Source organism: Caloenas nicobarica, chromosome 15, assembly GCF_036013445.1.
Source record: "Caloenas nicobarica isolate bCalNic1 chromosome 15, bCalNic1.hap1, whole genome shotgun sequence".
NCBI lineage: Eukaryota > Metazoa > Chordata > Aves > Columbiformes > Columbidae > Caloenas > Caloenas nicobarica.
Window position 1 is genome coordinate 2,206,622 of NC_088259.1, and position 17,848 is coordinate 2,224,469.

The 17,848-nt window shown below is 51.6% G+C and overlaps 1 protein-coding gene across 1 annotated transcript in view; it reads right to left on the reverse strand.

The window, feature by feature from the left end:
- Positions 1 to 16,774, reverse strand: part of SAMHD1 (SAM and HD domain containing deoxynucleoside triphosphate triphosphohydrolase 1) — a 31,341-nt gene extending 14,567 nt beyond the window's left edge. The window contains exons 1-9 of the mRNA XM_065645866.1: positions 16,585 to 16,774; positions 16,436 to 16,502; positions 8,884 to 8,971; positions 7,593 to 7,753; positions 5,817 to 5,932; positions 4,419 to 4,489; positions 3,586 to 3,741; positions 1,375 to 1,475; positions 1,161 to 1,269 (exon numbers count right to left, since the gene is read on the reverse strand). Of these exons, the coding sequence (XP_065501938.1) occupies positions 1,161 to 1,269; positions 1,375 to 1,475; positions 3,586 to 3,741; positions 4,419 to 4,489; positions 5,817 to 5,932; positions 7,593 to 7,753; positions 8,884 to 8,971; positions 16,436 to 16,502; positions 16,585 to 16,774 (1,059 nt within the window). The remainder of the gene's footprint in view (positions 1 to 1,160; positions 1,270 to 1,374; positions 1,476 to 3,585; positions 3,742 to 4,418; positions 4,490 to 5,816; positions 5,933 to 7,592; positions 7,754 to 8,883; positions 8,972 to 16,435; positions 16,503 to 16,584) is intronic.
- Positions 16,775 to 17,848: the final 1,074 nt, after the last annotated feature.

Below are 17,848 nucleotides of genomic sequence, written 5' to 3' on the forward strand. Positions count from 1 at the left end.
TAGGCTGCCATAGGAGAGCAGAGACCTGACACTGACCCCAGCCAGCCGGGGCAGAGAACAGGACCTCTTGCTCCTTTAGCAGCCCCTTCCCAAAGCCACATTCACCCCTCACTCAGAACACCTGGAGCAGGATCACGTACAACTGGTGGTTTTGTAGAGCCTCCCCTGGAAGGACCCACCACAAGTCCTTTCAGAGACTTGTTCTGTGCCTCCTTTCCTTAAACCAGGTGCTTCTGAGAACAGCTCCCAGAGCAGCAACTCGGGCTGAAGCAGCGCGGGGCGGGCAGCCCCAGCACCCCTGCCAGTCACAGCACAGCTGCGCCCGCTGCCCGTGGGGGCTGAGCCGGGCCTGTGTGCGCGTGGGCTGAGCCGGGCCCGTGGGCTGAGCCGGGCCTGTGTGCGCGTGGGCTGAGCCGGGCCTGTGTGCGCGTGGGCTGAGCCGGGCCCGTGGGCTGAGCCGGGCCTGTGTGCGTGTGGGCTGAGCCGGGCCCGTGGCCTGAGCCGGGCCCACGTGGGCTGAGCCGGGCCCATGTGGGCCCATGTGGGCTGAGCCGGGCCCACGTGGGCTGAGCCGGGCCCATGTGGGCCCATGTGGGCTGAGCCGGGCCCACGTGGGCTGAGCCGGGCCTGTGTGCGCGTGGGCTGAGCCGGGCCCGTGGGCTGAGCCAGGCCTGTGTGCGCGTGGGCTGAGCCGGGCCTGTGTGCGCGTGGGCTGAGCCGGGCCCGTGGGCTGAGCCGGGCCCACATGGGCCCATGTGGGCTGAGCCGGGCCCACGTGGGCTGAGCCGGGCCCACATGGGCCCACGTGGGCTGAGCCGGGCCCACGTGGGCTGAGCCGGGCCCACATGGGCCCACATGGGCTGAGCCGGGCCCACGTGGGCTGAGCCGGGCCCATGTGGGCTGAGCCAGGCCTGTGGGCCCACGTGGGCTGAGCCGGGCCCATGTGGGCTGAGCCGGGCCTGTGGGCCCACGGGGGCTGAGCCGGGCCCACGGGGGCTGAGCCGGGCCTGTGGGCCCACGGGGGCTGAGCCGGGCCCACGGGGGCTGAGCCGGGGCTGTGTGCCCGTGGGCTGAGCCGGGCCCGCGTGGGCTGAGCCATGCGGCTGCCCCTCACACACGCTGGGCTGCCGCGCGCTCCTCAGCTCACACGTGCCACTTACCTTGTCGCGGGTACAGATGAACTTCTGGTTTTCCACTTCACAGACCCGAATGAGTTTAAGTAATCGTTTATAATCAAAGTTATTCTGGATTCCTAGGTGATGGCAATCCCTAAAAATATTCCACAGAGTGTTTAACAATGAGATCATACTTGTAAATTTAATGGCACTGTTTCAATAGGAATTATAATAAAACAGAAAACTGTAAGATTTGTACCTTGCAAAATAATCCCATTTGTCGACGTCAATGCCATTTTTTTTGTTAGCCACTATTTCATACAGGAAACCTTTCTCCTTTGGTCGTCCATCGTAGGGCCACTAACGACAGGGGAGCCGAGAAGACAAAAAAAAAAAAACAAACCAGAAAAAATAAGAAATGTAAGTGTGCAAACAATGTCAGAAACATTTTTTAAAGACAGTGGGAATATACTTTGATTTTGCCTGTGATAAACATCCAACACTGAGGTAGCAAAGAACACAAAAGACGATAAAAGAGCTTTCAGAAGCTAAGCTGGGCATTAGAAATCCAGAACTCGGGCTTAAGCAGCTGATTTCCTAGAATATCAGGAAGAATAAAAACCACATACATAAGTATTTTGTTTCCCAATCTACTAAAGCAAAGCCTGCAGCTTTGGAATGCCAAAAGAAAAAAAATGCACAGCAAAGAGGGGAAAAGGTTGGAATCATTTAATCCTCAGGGAGTTAGTTAAACACGCAAACATGTCACCGTTTTGTGGTCTGCTGCAATCAACGGCACGACTTTATAGAAGAGTTTTAAACCAAACATTTAGGTGTTTTAAACAGAAGTTGCTTAAACAGCCAGCTGCTTAAACTCCTAACCCACAGCAGAGGAATAATTCAGCCACGAGGTAAATAGGAAATCAAAGATAAACTAATAAAATACAAGTTATTATTTTCTTGAAAACGTAATGATTCTTCAGGTTAAAGAAAAAGTGCCATAAAGTGGCCTTGAAATTCTGAGGGTGGAAAACATTGTATACAAACAGATAATGGCTTTGATGTTATCAGCATTACAGAAATATTAAAATTCATATGAATAAGGATGGAAATGTTTGTAAGCAGCGGGAAGAGAGCACATCACGGATAAAAAGATTTTATGCTGATCACAAAGAGCTCTGCTACTGGGATGATGTTCAGGACACTGTTATGTTCAATGCATAAAAATCCTGTTGTTCTTGTCCGAACCAGATCCCCGCAAGGCGACAGCACCGCAGAGGAGTGTGCGCTCTGGCGGGACAGCGCTGCGTGAACCACTGCCAGCGGCACAACACCAGCAGGGTGGCAAGAACGATGCCACATGTCACCTACAACACTCCTCCTCCTGTTACCCTGCTGGAAAACAGGCACAGAATCCAAACAAGGAGAAGTAGACCAGGGGTAAGAACTCGGCACAAGATCAGTGGCAGCAGCAGGCAGCGAGATTTGTGTGCAAATGAGCACGAGTGGGTAAAAATCAACTTGCAGACTTTATAAATATCCCCTTCCTATAATATCTCAGAGTGAATTTTATTATGCTCAGCTCCCTATGTCATCAGAGTGCTGGAGTATACATGGCAGCACCGCTCACTGCTACAGCAGAAAATAACGTTTAAGTGCCAGCATTTTGGCGATTTGTTTGGGACAATATACTAATTCTAATTAGGACCAGACTGTCATGACAGACCTCCTGCTGACTGGTGCTTAATTCTGGTAGTAACTGAATGGGTGTTCTTGAAGAGATGACAGGAACTGTTGAGTGTAAGTAAGGAGGACTTAATTCTTTCAGAGTTGGAAGGATTAATAATCAGAACCTCTTCTTTGCCTCTTGAGGCAACACATTTCTTCAAGTCTTATCCCTGCCTCTGTGTATGCAATAAATCCAAACATTTTGCTACTGTCATCAAAGCTGATGTGGCTCTGGTACTTGGGCCATAGTTTTGCATCGCTCTTTGCATCATCTCTGCCAGTTCTCAGTTTTGTTACACTAAACTATCTCCATGTTTTCTTCCTGCAGCCACCTGAAAGCATGACCTCCCACTGATCCGCCTTCAGGCACCCAGTAAATAGGCTGCTATCCTAACCTGGTCACTTCAGGTTTCCATTAAAAATTCAGTTCTACCAATCTGGTTACGGTGAATTTGGTTCGCTAAATACAAATAACATTCTTAAGCTTTCCTCTGATCTGAAGACTCTGAGGTAAGAACTTCTCGGGAAGACATAAGCACATAACATAGCGAAGCCACCACCTCCTGCCAGCACTGTAAGAAATAAACGCTACACTTCTCCAGCATCTCTTGTACCAGGACTCTCAGAATTTCATGGGGCTAAAAATAAATAATCAAACATAGCAGAAACAAAAATTATCTCCTCTTTCAGTAAAATCAAAGACATTTATTGCAATAACCACAAGAGCAGTACAGTCACTCACCGCATTCTCACAAGCAGTTTTATCTATAGGCCCTCCTATTTGTTCCTTGATGAAGATCATGTCTTCTTCCAGGTCAAGACCATACAACTCCATGACTGCTTCTAGTTTATTGGAAGTGATCAGGTGCTTAAACATTTCAACAGAAGCAGTTTCATGCTTTGAAAAAAAAAAAAAAAAAAAGCCTAAATGTTGCATTAAAAAGTTCAAGGATCTTTCCTGCAGTGTCCCAGCTTCCTCCTAACGCAGCAGCACTGCCTGGCAGGGCACCTGGGCACGGTGGTGTCAAAATCCAACATTTAGGTGATTTTCTGTTCATTTTGGATAGGAAATCAGCCGGTCTACAGAGTTCAGAAACACACTCTTCAGCAGAGAGCTGCTAATTTTGTATTTTAGCAAACAGCAGTAAGAGAGTTACAATGCTGAAAGACAAAATAACCAGCTCTGCTGTGCCAAAGATTAACAAGTTTACTCAGCTGATTTTGCTTAGTAATTACAAGCACAGAGAGGCCTGAAAGGACTGTGTTACATTTCATTCACCACAAACAACCCTTGAAACTCTATTCAAAGTTTCTCAAAGGCTGAATTCTGAACACTGTATTAAATATCCTGGACTCAAAATATTAAACTGGAAAGGAAGCTCCCAATTGGTATTTTGCATCACCACGAGATTAGATTACAACATTCTGGGTTTTAATAATGCCATCAAAATGCTGCAATAAGAAAAGGATGGATGATTACTATGTTCTCACAAGCACTGGCAGTCTTTGAAGATGAATTATTCTCCCTTTAAAAATTACAGTTTTCTATTTTTACTTTAACAGTAAAAAGTCTACCTTCCATTTCAAATCCGGACGAGCGAGTGGAATAAATCTTCCATCGAACATGTGTGAAAATGGCCCATGACCTTAAAAATAAAGATTACACATGTTTAATCTGAGACATGGTTGTCAGTAAAAATATTTTGAGCAAGCTAAGGATCTGGATTCTCTTGTATTTGACTTGATTCAGCTACAGCAAGTACTTTCCTAAAACACCTTAAATACTACTGCACTTAACATAGCGAGTTCCATTACCTACCACAGGCAAGTACGGCAGTAACACCAAGCACATTAATTACTCTATGCCACCTCTGAAGAAAACAAGTAGTTATAAAATAATCGTAACAATTTGAAAGGACCACTGATTTTCACTCTGAAATGTTTTAAGAGACCTGAGAGCATCACAGAAGGAAGTAGACACTTTTGCCACTGATGCCAGAACTCCAAACACACATGGAAACAAGACAAAAACCAGCTAAGAGCAGCTACAAATTCACCAAGCAGCTGCACTCCGGACCAAACGGGAACAGAGAAACCCTGTCTGGGAACATGGCCACGCACTGAGCAGCCAAAAGCAGCTCTGGTGTTCTGATGTCCCAGCCAGCTGTCCATCCAGGTTGGCTTTCCAAAGAAACAATCCACCTCAGATATAACAAGTGTAGAGTCTTGCATAAGGGCAGGAACAACCCCAGGTTCCAGTACAGGTTGGGGAATGACCTGTTGGAGAGCAGTGTAGGGGAAAGGGACCTGGGGGTCCTGGGGACAGCAGGATGACCATGAGCCAGCACTGGGCCCTTGTGGCCAGGAAGGGCAATGGGACCTGGGGGGGACTAGAAGCGGGGTGGTCAGTAGGTCAGAGAGGTTCTCCTGCCCCTCTACTCTGCCCTGGTGAGACCTCATCTGGAATATTGTGTCCAGTTCTGGCCCCTCAGTTCCAGCAGGACAGGGAACTGCTGGAGAGAGTCCAGCGCAGCCACGAAGATGCTGCAGGGAGTGGAGCATCTCCCGTGTGAGGAAAGGCTGAGGAGCTGGGGCTCTGGAGCTGGAGGAGAGGAGACTGAGGGGTGACCTCATTCATGGGGATCAATATGGAAAGGTGAGTGTCAGGAGGATGGAGCCAGGCTCTTCTGGGTGACAACCAACAGTAAGACAAGGGGCAATGAGTACAAACTGGAACACAGGAGGTTCCACTTAGATATGAGAAGAAACTTCTTCCCGGTGAGGGTGCCAGAGCCTGGCCCAGGCTGCCCAGGGAGGTTGTGGAGTCTCCTTCTCTGCAGACATTCCAACCCGCCTGGACACCTTCCTGTGTAACCTCATCTGGGTGTTCCTGCTCCGGCGGGGGGATTGCACTGGATGAGCTGTCGAGGTTCCTTCCAACCCCTGACATTCTGGGATTCAAGTGTTACTTACCCAAATCATGACAAAGCCCAGCGATTTCTACACAGAGAATGTCTCGCTGGGTTATATCCAGTTCTGGTTGTCTCTCCTTCAGCTCACGAACCAGGCATCCTGCTAGGTAGCCCACCCTGTTGCAGGGGGAAAAGAAAGTGAATATAGTAGTGGTTTAGGCTGCACAGTCAAAGAGCAGATCACCTGTTCTATTTTGCTCCATTAAGTCACAGCCCTTGTCTGACAGGTAACACACAACAAATACTCAAACTCTAACCTGCAAGAGAATCACAGGAACAAACTCTTTCCTGTAGTAGACTTTTAGTCATCAGCAACACATTTGAAAGCAGAAAAGCATGACACACCATGCCCGAAACACGGCGACAGCAGCAAGCTGCAGCATCTCCCAGTGCGCACGCCGGGGTACCTGTGCAAGCAAACAGCGGCGCCTCTCTGACCGTGCGCAACCCGAGCACCGCGGCTTCCGAGCAGCCGCAGACGTCACGGCAGTCACCAAACCATCTTGTTCTTCTTTCAAATTGCTATTTTAACAATAGCTTACGACAATTATTTCCTCTTCCTTTCATTCATTTTAGATTCGACATTTAATTTCACGGAATGGGATGCTCTGTTCTCATGCTACAAAACCAGGAGAAGCAAACAAACGGCACATACTCCTACAAGCTGTTTACAAACTCTACACTGACTTCCTTTTCTATTTGCCTCAAGAGCCTCCGTGCAGAACATCCCAAAGCAAGAGAAGGTCTTATGAGAAGCCAATATCTTTTACTAGATCAAATTTTACTGTTTGGAGTTTTTTTTTACTAGACCAATAAGCATATAAATTTCACTTCTTCTATTTTAATACTATAAAAATTTTCAAAATTATATGCAAGTTGAGAACAACTGTCCTAAGTTTAACTATATAGATTAATTGAAGTGTTTAAAAGGAAAGGTTGTTGATATCACCGGAGTTTTCAGATTCCTGTTGTGAAAGCTTTGTTTATATCCCTCGTATTTTTGTCTTTTCCTGTTTACCAGACGCAAACAATCCCACCTTGCCTCACTGATTTGACCCTTTTGCAATGTCCATTTGTATCCTGTTAGTGTCACGGAGCTGGGGCAGAAGCCAAACTTAGTCCACAATATTTCGGCACTAACAAAAGCAACTTCAGGCTGGCCAGATTACTTGAATAAAAACCACCGACTAGTTTAATTTCTCTGCTCCTTTAAAACAAGCTTAAATTTGTCATCAATCGGCTGCTCTGTGGAGTGTGAACAACCTAGCAACACTGGAAATCCTGGTGTCCATCATCTGTTTCTTGTTAACTTATTTTACAGCTAACAGCCTGACAACCTGCCATCAATTGCACACAGCATGCGTAACTACAAATGCAAACATTACAGATAAAATGGGGTTTAGCTGCCCCTGACAGCATAAGGAGATTACAGCTGTCTGGGAAGTAATTTATAGCAGCCCCAGTACCCTTCCCAGGTTTATACTTTAAAACTCAAATTTTGATCAGGGAGAACATAAAGCACTCAGAGTTTTTAATTAACATTATTATCAGAAGAAGAACGGGTGGAAGAGGAAATCTAACATCGATCCATCTTGTAGGTTTCTTTATCTGCCTTTATGAAATAAAGTTCAAGGGAACAGCCCGTAATCACACAGGTTATCCAGGAACATCTGCGAGACCCAAAATGCCACCACAGCAGTTTTCCCCAATGCCCCTTGGCTGGAGCTCCACGTCAGTGGAACCAAACTCCAGATGCAAGAGATGTGCGTCACCTTACCCTATGGAGTGTTCAAAGCGGTTGTGAGACGCTCCAGGAAAAACAAAGTAAGTGCCACCCAGCTGCTTAATGTATCGGAGGCGCTGAAACTGAGGTGTGTCGATGATGCGGACAAGAAGGGGATGTATTTCAATGTGCCCATGAATTGGATCATTAAAAACCTAAAAAGCCAAATAACAGTGGAATTAACGTTTAAAATTCGACATTGAAAGGAAACAGGCACCAAGGTAAAGGATATCTAGAAGAGTCAGGTATCTGCTGGGAGAAGGTTGGTTTGTTTTCTCCTGTAAAACAGCCATATCCTGCCTGTCCTACATCAAGATTCATCTTGGAGAACTACTTAAACATGACATCAAAAAAGAAAAAGCCACATATTTCAGAAGGCAACGGAATGAAAGTCAAAAGCTCTAAAAACATTGTCTGCACCTGTATAATTCCGAAACTTAACACTTGAGAAAACCATTTTATTTCTTAATCTGCTACTCCAGTTAAAGCAGGATACTGCAATACATGTCCGAGATATCCCATCAGTGCTTTGTTTAACATTGTTCATGTTTTCTAAACCAAGTGAAATTTTGCAGAGTGGAAATTATGGTTCTTACCTTTTTCATAAAACAGCGCAAAACTCAAGTGAAATAAGTACTCCCTGATCGTCCCTAATACGCATTTTAGGAGACATCTGAGTAACTACAGTGACTTAGTAGAGAAGATAAACACGTGCATTTAGTCCTTGCCTCACAACAGCAAACAAAACCATTTCATCACACGCATCTCTTGGTAAAATACTGAGGTAAATAAGGTTTTCCTGTGTTCTCTCTGCTCTTGGTCACTGAGCTGACAGGGCTCCCGCAGATGTGCACAATACTGAGGAATGTGTGCAGCCTTGGAGTGAAACCAACACACAGAGTTAAATCAACACACACCGCGGGGAGGAACCGCTGGACATGGCAAACAGTGCAGTGAGAAGGACTCTGTTAACCCAGGCCTGGGGCTAAACTAACACAAAACCCCAAAGGAGGCTCTACGCAAAGAGATGTGAAAGGGGAGCTTCTCCACACATTTCAAACAGCTCATCCGCTCCTTCGGTCTCTCACAACCGCCAGGTGCCCACATGAAGCTCTTAACTGACGATTTTAACAATTTTTTCTGGTTTCTGTGGTTTCTCAAAGGCCACCACTACCAAGGAGGAGGGCTGGGAGCTGCTGCTCGGCAAAGGCACCCCGGCAGCTGGCACCGGCACCGGGGAGGGAAGGCAGAGCCGGGAGCGGCGGCTCCTCCCGGGCGCCGGTACCTTCATCTCGTCCACCTTCATCTCGTCCAGGTGCTGCTGGCGCAGGCTGTTCAGGCAGGACAGCACCTTCAGTCTCTCGTCAGGGAGGCTAGAAAGGAAAAAAAGACGTTGAGAGCGAAGTTTGCCATGCATTTCCCATTACAATTTGCAGTTCGTATGGAATTACTTGTGCAAATTCATAGTAGTCTGATATTTGTTGACTCTTCTACAGAAATACATATTCCTGCGGCTTTTTCAGAAAAATATTGAAAGCGCTTATCTTTCTAAAGTAGAGAGGGAAGAGAACAAATAGCTACAGAAGCTGTCTGTAAAGCAGTGTAAGTGCTTCTCCCACTTATACAGATCCAAGAAATAGAAACACCAGCGAATACACAATTTTTTCATCAATTTCTTTTAGGGAAAGCTACATTTGGGGATAAGTCCTTTAAATTTATAAGAAAGACAACATGCAGTGCCTGAACAACTGACATTTTTTTAAGGCTGAAAAACTCCTTAAACTAAAATGTCAAAGTCCTAATAAACTATTTTCATACAAATCCCTTCAGTTAGGCAACTCTGTATTAAAAGAAGCTTGGTTTTGCCGAATTAACTTGGATTTTACATAAATTAATTTCAACTCAAACAGCAGAGCCACTGGAGTTTAAAAGATGCGCTAGCATTTTGTTGAGAAATGATTCTTCTATTTGACAGAGATATTTTGCTGTCATTTTTAATAAATTGTTAAGGTCTCCTTCACACCACGCACCAGCTTTCAAAGCAGTGCAGCGGCACAGGGCGGCTCTGGAGGCACAGACGCCACGCTGCGCTGCACCCGCGGCTTCAACTCCGCCTTGTCCTTGAGCAAAACGGACCCGGCCTGGGGCTGACACCAGACGCTCTATCACCAGAAAGCACAATTTGCTGCCTTTTACACTCTGCGGCGGTTAACCATCCCGAGATCAGTTTTACAACAGTCTTTCAGGTTAAACTTTAACAAAAAGTAATACTATTAATCCTAGCAATACTACAAATAATAAATAGCAAAATAGTAATGCTATTAATATAAAATGTCAACTATTAGCAAAAAATTAAAGCTAGGTGCCTACACGTTTTCACATGAATCATTCAATAATTCACAATCCATAAAATATTAAACGCGCGTGGTGTCTTGTGCTACTGGTGAGCACTTTTTGCCTTAACCACTCAGCACCCCTGTCCATACCAGGGAGCTCTGGGCTGCAGCCTCTGCTGCTCCGTGTCACCGGCGATGAAAGCACCCGAGGTGACACCAGGAGGTCACGGTGGCTCAGACCAGCACGGTACCTCACAGCCGGGGCAGCTCCGTCTGCAGGAGCGGTCACGACCCCCACATACCGACTTACGAGGGAGTTCCTAAAAGCAAACACTATTTACAGGGGAACAGAAGGCAGCTAACACTGAGCACAAGGGAAGGACCACCGGCATCGGCCCACCCTTCTCACTCTCTGCTCAGAAGATGGACTTTGGCGGGGGGAGCCGAGGAACCCTTCTGCAGCCAGCAAACCAGAATCCTGTACGCACCTATCCTTACACTCCCAGGAAAAGCAACTGCAGCTGCTCTCTGAGGTTTGTCCTGAAAATGGGAACAAGAACACTCGACTGCTGCTTATAAGAAACGTGTAAGCTTTCCAACCACAGGTACAGCCAGCTCAGGCAGGACTAGCACTTGGGCACCACGTACCTCCATCACCACCTCAAGAACAGTTCAGGGACAGCAAGGTCAGAACCAACCTGCTTCCAGCCATCTACATTCATTTTACTTCTGTGGAGAGGTTCTCTCTCGAGACACTTAACATGCAGAACCACACGTGGACTAGAGCACCTTTGCTCTAGCAGGCTTCAAAAATTAATCACCCATACTTGATGTACAGAAACGGGCCTTACGTTCGTAATTACAACTGAGGTCTTCCGTGGATATCACTTCAAAGCATGCTAATAATGGAAGTCAAACATCACAAGCGTGTTTTTGGACGAGCTGTTATGCTCATGCAATAGACCTCAGGTAACGATTGTCCAAAGGACACTCTGGGTCACACAAAGCACATGGGATAGGACTTGATGAGGTCTTTGAGAAGGTGAGGCAGTGCAAACAGCGCCCGGCGTTAAGTGAGGGACAGCACCGCTGAGCACAGGACAGTCTGTTGGTCTGAAGCACTTGACTATACCTTTAAATGCCACAACAATTCGGGAGTGAGGAGAAAATTTAATGGAAAATACCCAGGTATGCAAGGAGGAAGGCGTGTGGGCACCTCACATCTTGAGAAATTACCAATGACTGCAACTACAGGAATGGCAGAGAAGGGACAGCTTTGTCCTACTGCCAGTACAGTTCATTATACACCTACCTGTGCAGACAAGGGTCACAGAGCACAGACGGTGTGCTGCTCCACTTTAGAAAATCCCCCCAGCAGGGCTGAACGAAGCGGTACTGGCAGCACGGTGTGACACACCTGTGGAGTCACCTGGAACGGGTACAGCACGGTGTGACACACCAGTGGAGCCACCCAGACTGGCACAGCACAATGTGACACACCTGTGGGGTCACCTGGAACGGGCACAGCACGGTGTGACACACCTGTGGAGTCACCCGGAACGGGTACAGCACAATGTGACACACCTGTGGAGTCACCCGGAACGGGTACAGCACGGTGTGACACACCTGTGGGGTCACCCGGACTGGCACAGCATGGTGTGACACACCTGTGGAGTCACCCGGACTGGCACAGCACGGTGTGACACACCTGTGGAGTCACCCGGACTGGCACAGCACGGTGTGACACACCTGTGGAGTCACCCGGACTGGCACAGCACGGTGTGACACACCTGTGGGGTCACCCGGACTGGCACAGCACAATGTGACACACCTGTGGAGTCACCCGGACTGGCACAGCACGGTGTGACACACCTGTGGAGTCACCCAGACTGGCACAGCACAGCACGGCGTGACACACCTGTGGAGCCACCCGGAACGGGTACAGCACGGTGTGACACACCTGTGGGGTCACCCGGACTGGCACAGCACGATGTGACACACCTGTGGAGTCACCTGGAACGGGCACAGCACGGTGTGACACACCTGTGGAGCCACCCAGAACGGGTACAGCACGGTGTGACACACCTGTGGGGTCACCCGGACTGGCACAGCACGGTGTGACACACCTGTGGAGTCACCCGGACTGGCACAGCACGGCGTGACACACCTGTGGAGTCACCCGGAACGGGTACAGCACGGTGTGACACACCTGTGGAGTCACCTGGAACGGGCACAGCACGGTGTGACACACCTGTGGAGTCACCCGGACTGGCACAGCACAATGTGACACACCTGTGGAGTCACCCGGAATGGGCACAGCACAATGTGACACACCTGTGGAGTCACCCGGACTGGCACAGCACAATGTGACACACCAGTGGAGCCACCCGGACTGGCACAGCACAATGTGACACACCTGTGGAGTCACCCGGACTGGCACAGCACAATGTGACACACCAGTGGAGCCACCCAGACTGGCACAGCACAATGTGACACACCTGTGGAGTCACCCGGAATGGTCACAGCACAATGTGACACACCTGTGGAGTCACCCGGAATGGTCACAGCACAATGTGACACACCTGTGGAGTCACCCGGACTGGCACAGCACGGTGTGACACACCTGTGGGGTCACCCGGACTGGCACAGCACAATGTGACACACCTGTGGAGTCACCCGGACTGGCACAGCACAATGTGACACACCTGTGGAGTCACCCGGACTGGCACAGCACAATGTGACACACCTGTGGAGTCACCTGGAACGGGCACAGCACAATGTGACACACCAGTGGAGCCACCCAGACTGGCACAGCACAATGTGACACACCTGTGGAGTCACCCGGAATGGGCACAGCACAATGTGACACACCTGTGGAGTCACCCGGACTGGCACAGCACGGTGTGACACACCTGTGGGGTCACCCGGAATGGGCACAGCACAATGTGACACACCTGTGGGGTCACCCGGACTGGCACAGCACGGCGTGACACACCTGTGGAGTCACCCGGACTGGCACAGCACAGCACGGCGTGACACACCTGTGGAGCCACCCAGGACAGGCCGGGGCTGCGCACGGGTGGGCAGTGCAAGGGAAAGGCCCAACCAGGGAGGCTGGTGTAGTCATTGCCAATTAAAGAACGAATCCTGTCAGCAATTGCTGACCTAAGGATACGTAAATCACGGGACCAGTTTCAGGTCAGTCTGCTCCTCTAACGAAGAAACGAGTGATTTGAAGAACTCCTTATCAGGAGCTCCTGCCCTTGCAGTTTGAACATCCCGGAAGCTGCGCAATTAGCTGAATTCATATCTCGAGACTGTCAGATAAAGCATCTTTTAGATGAACTTTGCTCATTAAAATACTAAAAATCACACCCACGGGAGCAAAGCCCATGTGAAAACCCTGACCCACGAGCACGCATAGTCCAAGAAAATGATTATGTAAACCATGTCTACATTACTAACCAATGGGGCTGGAACCCTGGGGAGGTGCCAACCAAAATCGAAAGTATAAATGTGTAAATGCTGTGAAGAAGGTGTGCTAGCTTTATGGTTTTATCACCTAACACTTGACATTGCACACTCTCGTCATAAAGCGATACCTTGACCCTGTGTGTATATTCAGCTGCTTGCACCCCAGACAAAGAGCTCCGCTTTCAGGACAACACAGGGAATTCCCCGCCTGTGGCCCACGCGTGTTGTCTCCTCGCCCTGCGTCCAGAAACGCTAACCCTGGGGTTGGGTTTGGCCTCCAGGTGACAAAGCTGCTGTCAGTACAGTCCTGGGCTGACCGACCACCTGAATGTCACCACAGAGAGCTCTCTATCCTTCTCCAGACAGAAAACAACAGCAGAGGATTTCCCACCTGGCGTATACAAGGTAAAACCGCCTCAACCAAGAGACTGCACGCAAACCATGTGCTCGTGCTGTGGTTTTCCAGGGCCCTGCAGGCACAGTTCCTCAAGCAGCCACGCTGCTGGCTGTCTTTGAAAGAGAACTGACTCTCCCCATCCATTCCCCTCTACCCCTTCCTGCTTTGCCCACGCCCTCTCTCACGCCACAGGTGACAAGGATGAGAAAACCCCTTTCCTGCACCTATTAGGAACTTAACTACTCCAGAGAGGTGAGCCGCACAGCCTGACTCATCATCGGTATCTAACGGGCAGCACGCTGCACACAACACGACACGAGAACGGGTGGGAACCCACAGCGCTGCCCGCAGGGCTGCCGTCCTGAGCTCTCCCCCCAGCGTCCAGGAATGGCAGGGGACTAAGGACAGACATTCATTACTGGCCCGTCACAGAGACGTTACGAAAGTTACTGCAGAATACGGCGCGCGTTGGAAAGACGCATGCAAGAGGATCGTTCTCTACTACAAAGTCGAGATGCTTTTAAAAAAAGCAGGCGGCCCTAGCAATTTCTCACCCAGCTCACAACGTCTTCAGCTTAACAAAAACAAGATATCGGATCTCACTCAAGAAAACACCTTATAGAAGAAAACCCACGAGCACATCATCCCACACCCCAGCACCAGCCACTCTCCATGCCGGCTGAGCGCTCTTTGCCGCCCGTGCCGCACATCCTGCCTGCGCGGTCCTGCCTGCGGCTCCGGCAGAGCCGGCGAGCTCACAGCACCGCTCGGGGTCTGGCGTGTCCGACTGCCCGTATGATGCTCAGACAGTCAGCGAGGTACTAAAAGCAACCAGCCTTGTGGTAGTCTCTCAACAGAAACGATAGATCTGCTCGTTATTTCAATTACACAGTTACCTTATATTTCAGAAACCAATAAAGCCTTTAGCTGCATTCCTCATGATGCTACACCCTTTCTATCTGCACACTTCAAACAGCTGCTGTTAAAACCCTTCTTCCAAAGAAACCCCCCAAATACCTTAATGACTCCTGCCAACATCTTACCTCCTCCAAAGCGCAGCCCTTCTGCCTTGTCACCTGCAGTCACACCAGCTTTTATTTCTCTCCGGACGGCCACACACCCAGACACCTGATGCCCACACCCACACATTTTGCCATGAGACACCTCATTCTGTCAACTTGCCCTTCACAAGTTGCGAGGGCAGCTGGGATGTCTGGATACAATGGAGATGGGGCCCTTCAGCCTCAGCAGGGTGTGGGCTCTGACAAGTTTTGAGCCAAGGAGCCAACCTGCACAGCAAAGTACAAAACCCCAGCACACGAGCACGGCCCTGCGCTTGTGTTCGCTGCCAGGTAACCACACTCCCAACCGCCTTAGGTCCGCTAACGACATTAGCAAATAGCTTGAGTGGAACAGATGGGTTTTGAGGGAAGTTTGGAGGAAACAGCATAAACAACATTAGCAAAGGAGTAAAGAAAAGACATTCAAAGACTAAAAAGTGCCAGGAGGTATTTAGTGAGTGAGCAGGTTCGCGTCCCAGGAGAGGCGAGCAAAACCGACCCCAGCGGGGCAGCGAGACCCTTCAGACACAAAGGGCAACAGGACACATTTATACTCTCTTCTGTTTCAGAAGAACAAGAAAGCATACTCGCCACCAGAAAAATGACAAGGTTTTTGGGACTGGTCCGTTCCCTCACTGCTGGGAACAATCCTGCTCGTGCTTTCAGACAGCGCTGGGTTTCCTGCGCTCGGCAGGCGACTGCTACCGAGCTGGGGGACACGCTGCCCGCTCCCCACAGCCGAGCGCTGCGGCAGCTCACGGCGGCCACTTAACTCTGTCACTGGCCCACAGGACGCACAACAGAACCTCTTTCTCAGTAAATCCACCCTGTTGGAGCAGACACACCAAGGGGCAAAGTCCCAGCAACTGTTGCAACGTTAAAACTGCAACACTCAGCACTTGTCTCGGGGCTAGGGGTGAAACTCAGCATCCAAAGCAGCACCTACTCGCTATTTTCAAAACCACTACTACTGTCGTTACTAGAATTAGAGCAGCATAAACTTTAGGCTGAGAGGAAAGTTCTCATCAAAACGCCTGGAGTTTACGCTGGTGTTCTCACAAACACTTAAGAGGTTATTGTGCCCTGAGCAGTATTTTCGCTAAAGCTTTTAACAGATTTTTTTTCCCTTCTCACGGTTACTAGACAACTGGTTTCTGCACTCGGGATGGCGCTGGCATCAGCAGCGGAACCGAGAGCCTGTTCCGCCACATACCCCCGTTCCGACTGTCCTTACACCCAAGCTCTTGGGCACCTGTGGTGGAAATGGGACAAATCCATCCTCTTCGGTCGGGAAATCGCTTTTCCCAGGGCTTCCCTGCTGCGGACGGAGCCTCGCCCGGCAGGGACGCGCCTGCAGCGGCTCCCACCCCGCAGCGGGACCTCGGGGCCGGGAACCCCTCGGCTCCACGTCCTGCTCCCGCTGCAAAGCAGAAACTGCTCCCCAGGGCGGCGGGGACGCCCCGAGCGCGGTCACAGCGGCGGAGCCCGCCAGCACCGGCGGGCCCGGGGGCTCACCCGGCCGGGGCTCACCCAGCGCGGCCGCCGCTTCCCGCCCGCCGCGGCTCTCACCAGACGCGGGCGATCTCGAGGGCGCAGGCCGGCAGGTCCAGCAGCATGCTCCCGGTCACTCCGCTCTCTGCGGGGGCAAGCACGGCGTGAGCGGCGGGGCCCGGCCGCCCCGAGGCGCTGCCCGGCCCCGGCCCCGGCCCCGCCGTTACCTCGGAAGCGGCGCAGCAGGTCGGGCTCGCCCAGGCCGCACTGCGAGAGGTGCTGGCAGAGCCGCTCCGTGTCCCAGCGCCGCGGGTCGCAGCGATCGCCCATGGCCGCGGGGCCGCGGGGCCGCTCGGGGCAGCGCTCGTGCCGCGCCCGCTTGGCGGGAGCCGCGCGCCAGCCCGCGGGGCTCCCCATCCCGCCGCGCACGCGCAGCGCCCGCTCCGCTCCGCGGGGACACCGGCGCCGCGGTGACGTCACGGGCCGCGCTGCCCCCCCCCCCTCCGGCCCGGCGGGAGCCCCGCCCCCAGCGCCCGCCCGGTCACGTGGCGCGGGGCGAGCCGGGAGCGGCGGCGCGCGCGGCCCCGCCGGGGCGCGTGCGGGGGGGGGCGGGGCTGGGAGCGGGGCGGTGGAACGGGCGGAGCAAACCCCGGGCAGGGCAGAGCAAACGCCGGGCGGAGCGGGGCAAACCCCGGGCGGAGCGGAGCAAACCCCGGGCGGAGCGGAGCAAACCGCGGGCAGACCGGAGCAAACCGCGGGCAGGGCAGAGCAAACGCCGGGCAGGGCAGAGCAAACCGCGGGCGGAGCGGGGCAAACCGCGGGCAGGGCAGAGCAAACCCCGGGCGAGCAAACCCCGGGCGGAGCGGGGCAAACGCCGGGCGAGATGCACCCCCGTGCCGGCACCCTGGGCCCGCACCAGCGCGCCCTGGCACCAACCGAGACACCAGCACCACCGACGCCACCACCGGTGATCCCGGCGGCCCCTCGTCACGCTGCCCCTTCCCGGCACCCCGGGGCATGGGAGCACCCAGCGATTGCCAGCACTGGTTGCAGGGGCCGGCTCTTTCTGCAGCAAGCCATTTTCCACACTAAAGCGCCGCTCACGCCCATGGAGCTGCTGGGGCGAGAAGGGCGATGCTCCGCACAACAGCAGGTTTCTGTGAGGGGTTCAGACACCAGCAAGGCCCGTTCATCCTCCCAAATGCCAGCTCGGTCACAGACATCAGCTTCCATGAACGTGCTCCCAAAAACCATGATGCCACAGTGCTGTTGCCCTCGAGCAATGCCACTGGAGACACCCAAAGCCAGCTTTTCCCAGATCTCGTTCCCAAGACGTCCCAGGCAATGAAACCAGACGCATCCCAGCTGCCAGGCCCAGTTGCTCGCAGCCGCCATGACCGGACACCACAGCTGTCACAGGTGGAGACGTGCTGGTTTCCACACATCGTGTCCCCCAAGTAACATCCCAACATCCATGAAACCAGCCCTGCT